The following is a 17061-nucleotide window of genomic DNA, read 5'->3' on the forward strand; positions in this document are numbered from 1 at the left end:
GTACTCAAATACTATAATCTGTCGATAGAACTCATAGCTTTTTAAACAATGGTGGATTTGGAGGAGGTTTTTTTTCTTTTTTTTTTGACATTGTTTTAGTGTCCGCCTCATTGAAACATCAAATGATGTCCGGAATGTGTCTGGATGTACCAGCATCTCAACGTGGCGATTACCTGCAGTTAGTTATACTGCCAGTTTTCCCTGGCGTAATGTGCAATGAATTCGAGTGTGCATGCTTCTATTTTGATCATTTATGGAGATCCTTTTTCTTTCTTTAGTTTCAGGATAATATTCATTTAATCACTTGGATCCCATTTACTTAGAACTCTTTCAGAATAAATTAAATAAATAATATTTTATATATTGTGAAAGATAAAATGTTTAACATTTTATTTTATTTGTCTTGTTAGTGTCAAATATATAAGTTTGCCTCGTCGCTTATTCCGATTGTTTACAAAATAAACCTCTCCGAAACCTCGTGGTTGATTGGCGCGAACATTAAGCCGGCGCACAATCAGCTGTCTACTATTTAGTTTGATCCTACGGTTCAAATTGATATAATTGAAATAAAAAAAAGAAAAGATTTTTAAAAATCTGTTCTTGATACAAGAGGGTACTTTGAACTGATATAGCTACAGAAATGCAACAGTATATTCTTCGATCTAGAAAGTATTTTAACTACAAGCTATGCTGATAGTTGAAATAAAAACAATATTATGAATATAGCCTGACGTAACTGGTCGATAAAAATCGTTGCGTTGGCATTAACTCCGTGCAGCTGTGCAGTTCTTATTGATATATTGAGTTGTTTTATCGTTAAAATAATATGTAATCATCAGGAGTTTGAAAAAACAGATTTAGAAATAAAATTAGTTATTTGAATTTGCTTGGATGCATTATTTTCATGTCTTTATTTAAATCCATACAAGCACAGAATTTTTTTTGTAGACAAGTTTTAAGTTTACACCGCTCTAATTTCCTCAGTTGCAATTTTCAGGCGGGAAATTGAAAAGAAAAAGTGATATTAAAACTTTAAGAATTAATTCGTCATAAGGTATTAACATACACGCAGCAATGGATCACTCTGGATTTAGAAAAAACAATCAAAAGAACTTTGTAATTAGCTCTAAAGTACCTGATGTAACGAAAGAAAAACCGTGTTGGCTTGGAATAGATGAAGCTGGGAGAGGCCCGGTTCTAGGTATGTCAGCACAACAGTTGTTTGATGTCATTCTTATTAACGTTTTCTTCGTCTTATTTGGTCATAGTTCTGTTGGAACATATATGTGTTGTGATTTAGATACTCTTTATAATATTTAGAAATTTTCTCCGTAAATTATGTGATTAAATTTTTCGTTGTATATAAATCGAATTGAGCATTGATTTATAAATTGGAGCCCTCTCCCCCCGTTTTTACAAACTGGATAGGGGAAAAGATAAATCAATTGGTTAGACTTTTATGTATTAACGGCATTTACTTTGTTACTACAAGAGGTATTTCTCTGCTGCAAGCAGTGATAACATTGTCCAATTGATGAGTAATTCGTTAGTTTATGTGCTAAGTTCAAGCTCGCCACCTTCCTAGAAAAAAATATCTATTGGCCGTAATCAGAATCCTGTACAAAGCAATACTTGCCATCCATGTAATATTATGAGCACCGGGAATAAGCACTGACCACTATTGACTCTTGTGATTCGAGAAAAAGATTGTTCTTTTAGCAATGGAAACTGGTTTCAATCTGATAAAATTTACTTTGGAAAAGTCAATAAATAACGCATTTGTCTGGAATAAAAAGGCGAAGTAAAAACAATGTTGAAACTACAGTACGTAATGCACAAAAAACAAACAAACAAACAAAACTGTTGAAATGCATTTTCTAACTGCGAATAGATTTTCACTTAATTGCAAGTATCTGCAGTTTTTCACTCTTATTTTAATGGGTTGAAGTAAATAAGCAGAAACAGTATTTAAATATTTAAAAACAAATATATAAAATTCTTGAATACTAAGTCGCATATCCTCAATTTTTGTAAAGGTTGACCATAAAAACATGTACCTGATAAAATGAAAATTTAATTTTAATAGCGGGTGTGCGAGCGTCGTTTTGGAAAACCAAACAAGTCACTCTATCTTAGGATACTTTATGCATGGAGAACATGTAGTCAAATAGGATAATGTAGTGAGTTGAAAAATTTTGTTAAAATTATACTACGAGAAAAATAGAGAAATAATGGCTGGGGTAGTTGAGGCTGGGAACGCAGATAACCAGTTATGCCTACTGCATAAAAAGTTAATAAGAAAGTATATTTTGGCATAGTTGATGTAGTAAACTAAGAATTATAAACTTTCACTCTTAGCGACAAGAACACTTATTATCTGATTGATTCTGGTCAAAACAAGTAAGGGAGACAGGCATAACTACAGGGACATCCCGGTATATGAATTAGGCTGCTGTTGGAAGTGAGTCTTATCTTTAGCAATGTGGTGACAGTTCTAAGCCCTGTCAGCAAAGTATAATCAATCAGTTTTAATGATTAATTCTTATCAAGAAAGACAAGGGAACAACTACAAAATTCATCTTAAAAACTGAATGAAGTCCTGCTGGATGTAACAAATCTGATATCTGGTAAGTGTGGTGATAAATTCTGGACATGTTTCATCTAATCAGAGCTTCCTTCAACAAAGCATAATTTAACCAGTACTTGGCAGTTCCTGGACGACTGAGAGAATAAAGATTTTAAGTGATTAAACATTCACTGAATAGGCAATCTGAAATAATGACTGGGGGAAATTTTCCATGGATGTTTTCTGTATTAAGAACATATAGTTGGATTGGTGTAAGTAAGTACTATCTTCAGTTCTAGGACTCTTTGGGCTAGTTACCATGGTATATAAGTGACCAAGATCTCAGCATTTCCTCTGAATAGGACCCCAGTCCATTACAAGGTTATTTATTTACAGCTGAGTGGACTGGAGTAATGTGAAATGAAGTGTTTTGCTCAAGAACACAATACTCCCCAATTCAGGAAGCAAAACCATGTTCTTGTGATTGTGAGTGTAGCACCCTAACCACAAACCACATGCCTTCACTTGGGTGTTAACATACATAATTAATTTGGCACAGTAACATTAGCTAACTGTTTCAAAGATAATTCATGACTAATTTGTTAGCTTGCTGTCTTATTAGCTGTTGATGTGGTATTATAGTTTAGAGAAGAGTAGGCATTGCCACTCTGATTTGTCTTTGATATCCTGCATAGAAATGAAGTTTTGAATGATGCTTACAACCCAATGCTTTAAGTAACTCCTCACAAAAATGAAATTGATATCAAATTTATGTCTGGTAAATATTCTCTTTGAGTGAAGAAAAATGTCTTAATTTTTTTCTCTGAATCCTCAGAGTTGACTACATTTTCTAATTTGAAAACAGCAGTAGATATTTTGGTCCATAATTTTGTTTTTTCAGCAATTTGTTGCAATGATTTGAACTAGCTAAAGAATATACTTTACTGCACTATTTGTATAAGCACATCAGCACCACCACTCAGGGCTGTTTCCTGTCCCCTAAACTACTGGCAAGACACAGCTTTTTGACATCCTTAGGACTGCATCCAGGAAAACACTGGTGATTTCAATTACTCAGAGATTGATTGGGAATCCTTTCACTGGCTGCAAAGCACAAATGATTTTCTTGACATAGTACTGGATTCATACAGGTCTCAAGCAGTCACCTCCACCACAAGAGGTAACATCACTTTGGATCTGTTCACCATTGCTCCTGAAGCTGTTATCAGCATAACTGTCAGAAAACTTTTAGGCAACTCTGACTGCACTATGATCATTGCCAATCAGTCTCTTGTGGGTAGAAAGAAATCCACCATCCCTCTAGACTGCTTGCTTTTATAGGAAGCCTTAATGTACTGAATTACGCACCCAAACTGCTTGCATTTCATGATTCTAGAGATATCAGCACACCCTTAATTTAATCTGAGTCGTATGCAGAATATCTACTGCTTAAACACATTAGAGACCCCAAACATGCAATATGGGAGATCGCAGCAGTCCATCTTGACAGGAAAGAATAAAGGATGCTGAACATGAATTCAGATTACACAGAACAAGATAATAGAAGGTGCAACAGAGTGTCCAACCATATTAAGCAGGTGACTAAAAAAGGCAATACTTGAACAACATATAGCAATCTATCCAGATAATAAAGTGTTTTGGAAATGTGTGCATTCAGAAGAGAGGCCTCATTCTCTAGTTGGCCCTTTTTGTAATCCCCACACAGGTCAGATTAATGGTCCCAAAGAATGTGCAGAACTTATTGGCTGAATGTTATGCTGGCATTTTTATTGTTTAAAATTCAAATTCCAAAACATTTGTTGCATTTACTCCTGCAATACTGCACAAATGTATGCACAACTATGCCTCCCCTGGTTTTGATGGGCACTTCCTGCTAACTAGCTTTCACTACTTTTCAACTTCACTTTCATAGCTGTGTTACCCTGGAACAGTGGAAAATTACCAGTATTATTTATCCCCCTGTTCTAAAACTGAGCACAAATCACCTGTTAAGTACCATCCAGTCAGTCTCACAATCTATATTGCCAAGTTAATGGAGTCCTGTATTCGGATGACTCTTGAATCTCTGGAACTCTCATAACCTTATTCATCCCTCATTGAATTTATCTCCAACTTCATCTGCTGCAGCCAACTCAACAAATTTCTTGAAAACATCACCTGAATAATAGTTGGCAGCTCATGGATGGATGTTATCTGTCTCCACTTCACCAAAACCTTATTGGGAAATTTTCTGCAGTGGGTAAGGAAGGCCAATCTTTATAACTGGTCGAAATCCTTCGTTCTAGGTTGAAAAGAGGTAGTCATTATACTAGGACGACATTCTACAGCTTTTGTGATGACATACGGTTTCCTCACAGAGTCCTGTCTCTGTTGCCTGTTATTTGTTGCATACATTAATCAAATAGATGCTGATTTGAAACATGTTACTGTGTTAAAATATGCAGATAATATTAAGCTGTACCTTGCAGCAACAAGAACAAATCTTTCCTGCTGTCTTACCTGGACACAGTGCAGCAATGAATTACTGACTGGCATCTCAAGTTCGCTGTAGTGTATAGTGCCCCACTATAGATTTTTGGAGGAAAATCCTAGAATCTACTTACTCCCTCTACAATGCCAATCTTAAACAGTCTGCTGGTGAACATGACCTAGGCATTATTATCATTAATAATCTGTGTTGGACAAACCACGTTTCTAAAATTGAGTGACTCATCAGCTGCCTATTTATCATCATCATCATTGTTGTCGTTTAACGTCCACTTTCCATGCTGGCATGGGTTGGATGGTTTGACTGAGGACTGGCAAACCAGAAGTGGGTGCTTTTTATGTGCCACTGGCATGAGGACCAGTCAGGCGATACTGGCATTAACCACACTTGAATGGTGCTTTTTATGTGCCACTGGCACGGGAGCCAGTCAAGCGGTACTGGCATCGGCCACGACAATGACTTCACTTGACTCAACAGGTCTTCGCAAGCACAGTTTATTGCCCACTGATTGAAAGGTGCTCTTAAATGGGCTGGTTATGTTGCACTGGCATATTTAAAGCTATATATTTATATATGGATATGGTACGTCCACATTTAGAATTTGCATCTCCACTCTGGAATCCTGACCTTGTGCAGAGTATTGGTCTATTTGAAGCTGTGCAACCAGATGAATACTCTCTGTCAGTCACTTAAAATATCTTGAATGTATTGCTTCTCTGTGCATTGATGTCCTAATGTTTGACATTAGCTGCTGACTTGGTAGAAGGCTATAAGATTATTCACCATCTTTCTGACAACTTTGGCCATCTTTTTGAATTCAGTATCTCTATACTTATGGACATGCTTATAAAATCCCCAAATCTCAGTACCCATGACTTTTGGAAATGTTTTTTTCTTGCTCAGAATTGTTGAAGCATGGAATAAACTACCTGTGTCAGTATTTAGCTGTCAGGACACAGCATCCATCTAAAATTCCATGCTTCCTTAAATTTGCTGGCTCTCCCCTTGACGTGCCTATGCAACCCTTTCGTCTTGTTGGCTCTTTTGCTATTCACTTTTCTGTCTTTTAGTACTTTGTTCTGTATTCAGTACATGTACTTCTGGCTTTCATTGTTGTCTTTCTTTGCTTGACTTATATGTTTACCTTCTCTCTTCTCTTTTAACCTTTTCCTACAGTTTGTAGTGCACATGAGCACAGTATACAATAAGCTCATTATTATTATTATGGTTAAGGTGGTGACCTGGCAGAATTGTCAGCATGCTGGACGAAATGCTTAGCAGTATTTCGCCTGTTGCTATATCTGAGTTCAAATTCCATTGAGGTCAGCTTTGCCTTTCATCCTTTCGGGGTTGATAAATTAAATACCATTTGAGTACTGGGGTTGATGTAATCAACTATCTCCCTCCCCCAAATTTCAGGCCTTGTGCCTATAATAGAAATGATTATTATTATGATTTAACACCACCACCACCACCATCTGTTCTAGCTCTTTGCAGTCTAATAGCTACAGTTGCATGACACTGGTGCCAATCAATATTGGCCAAAGTCAGTAGCCTTTGTCTTGAATAAACCTCAGTGTCATAGAAAGGACTGATTTGCATGCATGAGCAACTTGTCTTCTGGATTTTTTCACTTTGCCCAGGTTTGCATATTTACAGTGTTTGGGCTAAATTTGATAGTTTGCATGAAAGAAAAAGAAAACAATATTTCATCCAAAAATCAAAGTATTTTTAAAAAATCAAAAAATATCAAGTACATCATGGCTGAGAATTGACAGTTTACCCAGATTAGCTACTCTTGGCCTTGGTGTTGCAGGCAGAGCAGTTGGTGTGTTTCTCAACTGTACCCCACACATAGTATTCTACAGGAATAAAATTGGGGGAATTAACAGACCAGAAATTGGGGCTGGTGAAGTCATAGAAATTCTCTATCAACCACTTCTGACTCTTTCTGGTGGTCTGGCAAGGAGCTGAATCCTGCTGCCACACATATGACTGTCCAGCAGCAACTGTCTCCAGTTAGGTTTTGATCACAATCTCCAGCAGCTTCACATAGCTATCTAACTTGAGCTTTAAGGCTCTGTTCAAAGATGTGGAGTGGCATGATGCCACCCACACTGGAGACACACCCAAAAACCATCACAGTTTGGGCAAACTTGGTTTTCATATGTGGGGCAAGCCACCTGCTGTTCAAGGTGTTGTGCAACTGGTCCTGGTAGACGTTATTTCCATCTGTGAAGAACCATATCATCCTCAGCTCATCTGGATGCTTCAACTTGTTCAGGAGCTTTTTTACTTTCATAAAGCAGATCTCTTCCAAAATTCAGATGGCTTCCAGTTCTCTATGTCAGCTAACTTTTTCTCAACTATAATTTTCATCTTTATGCTCTCCAATGCCTTTGATGGTTGACCAATACATCAAGCTGTTCCTGAGAAAAAGGAGACATAAAAAAAATCTCAGACTTAACCCAAACACCCTGTATATGCAGATGCATGGTTAGTCTTGAAGTTCCCTAAGAAGACATCTGTAAATAATGTGTGAAAAAATACCCCCCCCCCCATGAACTGTTGTGCATTTGATCTAATATTTTTGATATGCTCTCTTGTGTCTTAATCTAGTGGAAAGCAGGAAAACTAGGTGATCATTTATGACCTTTTTGTGTTGTTGAAGCCATGAGAGTGGTAAAAAAAAATATTTGATCAAAGTTGGAGCAATGTATTCTGTGAGTGTGTATAGCAAGTGCTGTGTTTAGTTTTCTGTTTTTGTTATAGTTAGTCTTTGAAACAATTACAAAGGAATTCAAGATTGGGTGCTCATGAGAATCCATGTGTGCCAATGATCTGCTTCCTACAGCAAAATCACTGAAGCTCATCATCTATAGTATTTTATGTCCACTTTTCCATGCTGGCATGGGTTGGATAGTTTCTCTGAGGTTGTGTTTTACAGCTGAATGCCCTTCCTGTCACAAACCCTTTCAGTTGATTCTTATGAAACAGGAATGTGGTGTACCTACTCTAAAACAGGGATACACATGGTAAAGTCAGTGAAGCTAATGTAGAAGAAACTTGGAAATGGCAAGAAAGAATTTGAGTCAAGGAAATATGAACAAGACTAAATATTTATTAAAAATAGGCCAACTTATGCTAGCATGGAAAAACAGACATTAAATGAGTAAAAAAAAGCCATATTTTGCAGCAGAGTTTTTGTATGTTCTTAAATATATCTCCCACCAGACATACATTATATTTATGTGCAGAGATCTTGAAGGCAATTTTCTGTGAAGGTATGATAACCTAGTTCAGGGCCATCTTCACAGCATTATAGGTCCCCAAGCAATGTATTGCACTGGGATTCTTGCATTCACAATCACAGTATACATAGATTAGCATCAGGTTCCGTAATCTTACAAGATCCCCAGTGTGTGTCTTATACTGACATAGATGCATTTAACAACATAAAAACAATCACTTTCTGTAAGTGTATCTCACCTTCCATGTTTTACACTAAATGCACTCTCTTCTCCAGAATGCAGCCCTTTAGAACAATCTGCCAAATTTTTTCCTATTTACAGATATTCAAACAGAACATACCCTGCCAATTTAACATTACCTGTTTGAGAGGACATGTAAAGACCATAAGAATTGCTTTTATTTTGCGTAATTTTCTATAAACACTAAACTTCACCGTCTTAGATGACCTTTCATAGCAATTGCACATTTATAACAATGAACACTTAATCTCAGTGATTGGGCTTCTTCAGAACAAAAAAATATTGATGCTCTGATCACTTTCTGACTTTTTACAAGGCACATATACACCCAGCATTAAGTTAGGAAGTCATGTAGCTGAGATGGTGTAGCTATTACACAAGCACACACAAATATTCTAGGTTATGAGCCCAAATGCATCTCAGTGAAAGACAAACTTTCACTGAAAACATGCTACAAACCCTACCCTCACTAATATGTTGTGAATTGGTGTTTGTTTTACTTAATTTGACTATTTCTAATTATTGTCTCTGGAGAGTGATATTGAAATTCTAACAGATTATATGTTTCCTTGTTTTGAAAATTTTCAGTCTTTTCCAAAGGTACTTTTCAAAGATATTTCAACAGTTGTTTTTTTCTATATAAACCTGTGCTTCTGTAATGAATTCTAGAACTGAGCTAATGCTGTATGCAAAGAGTGTGAGGTTATCCATCTTGGCATTGAGCAAAACAATGCAAAGAGTGTGAAGTTATCCGTCTTGGTATTGAGCAAAACAAGGTTAATTTTTATCCTGATTTATTTTACTTCAGTATATTCAATGCAATAGGTTTCATTTCTAGTATTAGCAATGCTGCTATTGTATAGCATTTTGTTGGTGATGATTCTTACCTATTCCTTGGTCCTTGTTTCATTGAAGGTATTTGGCCTAGTGAGTAGAGTGTTTGGCTCATGATAATAAGATTGTGGGTTCTATTCCTGGATCAGGCAACATATTGTGTCATTGAGCAAGGCATTTCATTTCATATTGCTCCAATCTACTCAGCTGAAGTGTGCTAGTGCAACCCTCTCTCCCTTCAGCTGTCACATCCCTGATGTTCTGTTGGGTCAAAAGTGAGAGGGCTCAGAGGGTATGTATCTATGTTCATACACTAGACACCGAAAGTGAGAGTATGCTACCTGCTACCAAGTCATACTTTTTTTATAAGTGAAGGCTTTGGCGTTTGGTTTTTGGCTCATTCACACTCTTAACCCTTTAGCATTCAGTTTACTCTATCAAATGTAATGCTTATTTATTCTCATTGCTTTAAATTTATCATTCATTATCTTGTAGCTTCAAGATTTTAATGATGTGATTGTTTATTTGAAGAATATCATTGTAGGTAGGGTACATGTGAGAAGCCAGATCTGGTCTGACCAAGTAGAATATTTGGGCTGGATATGGCCAGGTTAAATGCTAAATGTATAAAGACACTTGATCTTAGTGTAATGTCTTTAATACATTCCTTACTTTTACATTCTCAGAAGGGTGTTGCCTGATGGAAAGTGATGTTGCCCAGCATATATTTTCATTAGCAATGCTGCTATTCTTGTATAGCATTTTGTTGATGATTCTTACCTATTCCTTGGCCCTTGTTTCATTGAAGATATTTGGTCTAGTGAGTAGAGTGTTTGGCTCATGATGATAAGATTGTGGGTTCTATTCCTGGACCAGGCAACATATTGTGTCATTGAGCAAGGCATTTCATTCCATATTGCTCCAATCTACTCAGCTACTATCTTTTATTTTATCTTTAACCATTTAAGTGAATTTGTTGGTATTGCTGTAGTTGTTAATACATTTTCTCTTCTTGGTAAAACTTTGTATTGGATGACAATAAGTTTCTCCTTCAATGTAGCACTTGTTATAAGTTGCATTGGTAGTACACTTACACACACATGTTATTGTAAGTGGTTCAAACCATTGTGGTTCTGATGCATTATTCTTACATCTTTCTTTTATTGGATGCCCTTCCTAATACCAACCACTCCGAGAGAGTAGTGGGTGCTTTTTACTTGCCACCTGCACGGGAGCCAGTTAGACGGCACTGGCATCGACCACGCTTGAATGGTGCCTTTTATGTGTCATGGACATGGGTCCCAGTCAGGTAACACTGGCATCAGTCATGCTTGAATGAATGATGTTTTTTACGTGCCAGTCAGGCAGCACTGGCATCAGCCATGCTTGAATGGTGCTCTTTATGTGTCACCTTGCTATCATAGTTGGAGAGAGAAAGATGATGGAGATGTATGTGTGTGTATATATATATATATATATATATGTGTGTGTGTGTGTCTTTTATTTCAATTATTAGCCTGCAGCCATGCTGGGGCACAGCCTTAAACTTTTAGTCAAATGAATCAACCTCAGTATTTATTTTTTAAACCTGGTACTTATTCTACCAGTCTCTTTTACAGGTACTCAAACACACCAAAATTGGTTGTCAAGTGGTGGTGGTGGGACAAACATGCATAGATATATATATACATGACAGGCTCCTTTCAGTTTCTGTCTTACCAAATCCACTCACAGCGCTTTGGTTGCATGAGACTATAGTAGAAGATACTTGTTCAAGGTGCCACATAGTGGGACTGAACCTAAAACCATGCGGTTGGGAAGCAAGCTTCTTACCTCACAACCATGCCTGCACCTTGACTTTCCATGATTTTTTGAGTTTTAATCCAAAATGGAGACGTATACCAATGTTCCATGTGATAGAGTTGATAATTGTTGAGGGACTTCTCTTAACATGAAACCAATGGTAGCCTTAATACACAAATAAAAAATCTTTATCCACTCATTGTTTAATATTTATGTGTATATGTATAAATATATCTATCTTTCCATCCTCTCCACCAACTATTTCTGGGAGGTTCTTGGGTGGTACCTCTATAGAGCCCTAGTAGAAGCAACTGTCACTACACTTTGGTTGAATTCTTAAGCATGACCATCTGAGACTATGGATATTACCTAACTATTTCGTTCTTAGTTCTATCCCTTAATCTTTTGCTGGTTACCTTGGCTTGAAGAATCTGTCTTGCAACTCTTTCCTGGGGCTATAATAGAAGACACTTACCTAAGGTGCTGTGCAGTAGGACAGAAACCAGAGGTACATGATTGGGAAGCAAGCTTCTCAACCACACAGTTATAATTGTGCCCGTAGTCATCCCTGTGCCATGTGTAAAGCTCATGATTTTCAGGTCTGATGGGATCAGTCTTTAAAGGTAAAACATTCTCACAAACCTACAAATATGAATGGTTAATAAGTACCTCGATACAGTTGGTCATTGTGATGTGATAGTTTATTGGAGATAGTAGATAACTTTCCGCGTGTGTGTATATGCAAGAGTTAACGAATGGAGTCCATAAGATCCGGGCGACATATGCTTCATAGCGAGCGGAACCTCAGAAGTCTTTATGTTCTGAGTTCAAATTCCGCCGAGGTCGACTTTGCCTTTCATCCTTTCAGGGTCGAGAAATTAAGTACCAGTTACGCACTGGAGTCCATGTAATCGACTTAATCCCTTTGCCTGTCATTGTTTGTCCCCTCTATGTTTAGCTCCTTGTTGGCAATAAAGAAATAAGAATCGTTAGCGTGTCGGACAGAATGCTTCGCAACATTTTTCCGAGTTATTACGTTCTTGTGTTTAAATTCCGCCGAGATAGACTCTGCCTTTCATCCTTTCGGGGTCGATAACATAAATATTAGTCGACCCCTGGAGTCGCTGTCATCATTGACTAACACCCTCCCACTAAAAGATTGCTGGCCTTGCGCCAAAATTTGGAACCATTTATTATATATAGGATATGTTCTCTAAGTTAACAATAAAAATCTGTAAGAAATTGATTTATGAAGGAAAAAGAAAACAATCCCTGTAAACAAAGATATATAATTAAAATGGTAGAAAGGGTATTTTATCTTGTATTTTGTTGTAATCCTTACCTTCTGCGTTTAGTTTTTGTTAAGATTGACTTTGCTTTTCCTCTTTCCTCAGTTGATAAAATAAGTTCCCGTCAAGCACTGGGATGTGGTGATCGATTTAATATAATCGACATCTAAATACCAATTGATAGAGTTCTGATGGTTTCCAGTGATGAACTGTTCCTATGCATGGTATCTATTATACTCTAGATCAGGGGTTTTCAAACTGTGGTCCGCGGACCACAGGGGATCCGTGGACAGCAAATACTTTTTATGGGCAATTTGATTTTATATATGGTTTTTAATCGAAATCTTTTAATTGACAATAAACCTATTTGTTAAATACTGTTAAATAAATAAATGTAAAAATATGTTATTTTAAGCAAATATTTATGTATAAATTTCATAAGTGTTTATAAGGGTAAAGCCTGAAATATAAGGTAAAGCCTGAAATATAAAGGGGTCCGCAGGTCAAAAAGTTTGAAAACCCCTGCTCTAGATGAATCGAGTCAAAGAAAGTTAAGTGCTTTAGCCACAACCACAATACAGCATTAATAACAGGATATTAGACGTTTACCATTTAATTAGTAGGATGTTTACACCAGTTTAAAACTGATAATGCACGTAACATCATACGTAGTGAAACGAAAACCTGTAGAAACTCTTCCGAAAACCAGGATGCTGAAACTGAAACAAAATTACCACGAAACAATAAATGATATGTCGTGGTTGTACGAAAAGGTTCTAGTGCTTCTTCCTGAAAAATATTCCCCCCCCCCAATCTAGTTTTTAAAAGGAGTTATTCAACTTTTATGTACACATTCAGAATAGCTTTCATTTCATTTTCTGCTGTATTGTAGCTACATAACATTACACTTAAATTTCAGTATATCATATAATAAAAACAGAAACTTTAAGTGGAAAAATAATATGTACATGTAAATTAATTTTTTAGGGTTTTTTTAATACGCATATCAGTAGAGGGTTTTGTTTACATCTAATCGGCTAACCCTAACCCTAACAGGCCGTTAGATGTAAACAAAACCCATGTGCCTTTACCTGACGTTTCTTCACATCAAATCGAAACAGCCCAGTAGAATGACATGTCAATTTAAACTATAATCTACTTTTATTGTTTTGGACAGTAATCGTTGAGCAGCCCTTGCTTTTACGCCTTTTAGTACTTACTTTTTCGTGTAATCTGATTAATATTTGTGATTAGAATCGGATATTCAGAAGAAAGTCATTAGTTATATTGATAGAATTGCTTTTAGTATTTTCAGAATTTGCTAATACTTCACCTTTACACATATCTCTTGTAACGTTTGATAAAGCATTATGTACTGTTTATCATACCTAAGAAATATCTTTGTGGAAACTTTCTTTGCATCCCTACAATACAGTAACGTTCACCTTTCAAACTCTAGAAGCTAGATAGAAACCTTGTGGCCGTTCGACATGCTAGAAATAACAACCGGATCTCCTTCAGCTCATCCTAATCATTTTACAAAAGAAGCGACGTACATTTAGTGATATAATTCTGAATATTCAATACTTTAAACAGAGAGAGGATGTTCCCAGCTCGAATGCCTTCGATCATAGGTCTGCCTAATTAGGTCTTACCATGTGCTAAACAATAACTCTCCCGTTCCTCATCAACAGCATGACTCATCTTCACTGTTTTGTTGACATGATAAATCTATCTTACTTAGTTGACAATGCATTTCATTTTCAGACATGGAAGAATACAGAAAAAATTACCAAAACAAAACAAAACAAGAAACCCCATTCAACTACGAATGCATTAAGAGTTGTAACTTAATATCTTTTAAAGTCAAACCATGACCCGATTTTTTAAAAAATTCAAAACATTTTCTTAGATAATGTTTAAATGTGCCTATCTTCATCTCGGATACCTTATTTTAAAAGAGTTTATGCAGCTATTATTTCGTGCTAATCTTAGATTGGAGAACTATAATCATTTATATTATGGATATTAATGCAAAATTTTATGAAATTGGTATTTTCATAGATGGTTCCCTATTGAAATGTTAATCATTCGAACTAGGCAGACAATATTTAAAAAGGGAACTTGATAAACACTTACTCTCAGAAAGTAAAATGTTCTTAAGGTAAATTTTGACTTAATTTAAATGATAGTCTACAATATCTATAATAATATTGAAAATGTTATGTAGATACGGATTCTATGTGGCACATTTGGTCGAAAACTTAAAGTATTCCGCTACAAAATCACTATTGTCAGAGGAAAAGGGATTTCTGGTTTCAGATGCTAGGTTGTTGTTCAGTTCCAGGCCAGTCATATGACCTTTGTAGGTTTTTGTATATCCAAGGTGACATTGTCCAGCCTGTTTCCCATAATTTGAAGGTAATTTGACTGCCATTTTTAGCAAACGAGCTACTACTAAGCCGTTCCCTCAGAGTTCATTTGAATTTGAAACCTATTTTTTCTTTATTAATGAGTTTATTCCTTAACCGAAGTTTTAAATGCTAGGTTGCTGTTCAGTTCCAGGTTAGTCTTCTGACCATTCCATCTTTTTGTATGCTTAAGGTGGCATTGCTCAATGTCTCCCATTTGCCAAACCAATTGGATATGATTTGAAGGTGATTTGACTGCTGTTTCTAGCAGATAAGCTACTACCTAGTTCTTCGCTCGTTGGTTCAGCTGCTAAGTTTAACATCTAGGCCATACAAATATGTTTAAATTTATACAAGACATTGTTCTCGGCGTCGGTAGCCATTTTGTTTTTTCGCTGTTATCTGTAACACTGGCATCTCAGATATATACGTGCTTCAGCGGTACATATGCCTAATAAAGTTTTAATGTCAATTCTCATTCCCCCGAATGAAAAGTTTCTAAAGTAAAATATTGTAAATTTTGTTAATTACAAAAGTGGGAAAAATAAAGGTAAAAAGAGAGAGGGAGAAATTTGACAAGAGTTAACTGTAATTTTTATTAGCACAAGTTATAAAAAAAAATGCGTTTGTCATTTAAAGTATATTATATGACATATGTTAAACAGATTCAAGTAGATTAATAAATTGTTTATTAAAGCCAAATGTAGAAACATCACGTGTTTTCAAAAAAAAAACAACCCCACACTAACCACTCCATGGAATGTTAAATTACAAGTTGAATATATTTCAGTAAATTAATTTAGAACTAGCATATATTAATATAGATATTAAACAATTTATTTAGCATTAGACTCAGTAACTGAAGAAACGAAATATTAATGGGAATTTTACTTGTTCTTAAAGAGGCTAAGTTAATTTAAGGCGGCATGCTGGCAGAATCGTTATCACGACCAGCAAAATGCTTAGCAGTATTTCACCCGTCTTTGTCCCGAGTTCAAGTTCCGCAGAGGTCGACTTTGAAGTACCAATTCAGCACTGCGGTCGATGTAATCGACTTACCCCCACTCCTTAACTTGCTGGTATTGTGCCAAAATCTGAAACCAATATTTTTGGTTAACTAAATTCGTCTTTTTTCTCAGTAAAATTTACCACATTCGCTTCTATTTTGTTATTTTTATTGTCATGCATAAATTGTTCCTTATTTTCTATAAAGTTCATTTGGAATTCGCTTTCTTTAATAAGGTGTTGATTTTTAATACGAAATATTCTTAAACCGTTATTATAAATTTACATGACATAAATTAAGATGTTATTTCTGGGAGGTTTATTTCGAAAACTTTTTCTACTTGTCATTACAAAGTGGAAATGTTCGTTTCAAACTTTGGCACAAGGCCAGTAAGCTCGAGGATGGGTGGGGGCTAAGTCGATTATATCGACTCCAGTGTTCAACTGGTACTTATTTTATCGAGCTCGAAAGTATGAAGGAAAAGTCGGCCTCGGCGGAATTTCAACTCAGAATATGAAGACGGACGCTAACGATTCCGCCTGCTTGCTGCCCCCCAAAGTGGAAATACTGACACTATTCGACAATACCTAAGTGCACATGTCGAATAGCGCCTTCTTGTATGCAACTAAAATACAAGGCCTTGTATTTTTTTTTCTCACCCCAAATTTCCTCCTGTTTTCAACAATAGAGATTTCTATAAAAAAAAAAAACTTTAACAATTTTGAATTACCGCGTAGAATAAAATTTTCCGAAGACAAAACATAAGAAAAAAGAAAATTTTGATTCGACGTTTAAAAATTCTGTGTTTCAGAATTTCAATGCCAGTTGTTTACAATAGTTTTCCACTTTGAATTTGTGATCATAAACCGAAAGAATACCCCGTATACATCAAGGTATATTTGTAGAAAATTTCACGAAAAAATATTAATTTTCCTGGAAGTTCAGAAGAATTTAAGTGGACTCTGTTGGAATTTCCGAAAATTGTCCCCCACCCCCATTCCAAAACACTTTCGGATTCTACATAGTAAATACTATATGCATAGAAAATTTCATTAAAAAATATTCATTTTTCTGAAAGTTATGACCTCCCACAGTCTGGGGGGTAAAACCCTGTAGTTATGCCTTAAGATTACTTTGAAAAGCTATTTGTTT

At 36.0% G+C, this 17061-nt stretch overlaps 1 protein-coding gene across 1 annotated transcript in view; it reads left to right on the plus strand.

Annotated features, from left to right (window-relative positions):
• The first annotated feature begins 928 nt into the window (after positions 1–928).
• The window catches only part of LOC106875975 (ribonuclease H2 subunit A), an 82884-nt gene continuing 66751 nt past the window's right edge, over positions 929–17061 (plus strand). Inside the window, exon 1 of the mRNA XM_052965866.1 lies at positions 929–1201. Within this exon, the coding sequence (XP_052821826.1) occupies positions 1075–1201 (127 nt within the window). The 5' untranslated portion in view covers positions 929–1074. The remainder of the gene's footprint in view (positions 1202–17061) is intronic.

Source organism: Octopus bimaculoides, chromosome 2, assembly GCF_001194135.2.
Source record: "Octopus bimaculoides isolate UCB-OBI-ISO-001 chromosome 2, ASM119413v2, whole genome shotgun sequence".
Taxonomy (NCBI): Eukaryota; Metazoa; Mollusca; class Cephalopoda; order Octopoda; family Octopodidae; genus Octopus; species Octopus bimaculoides.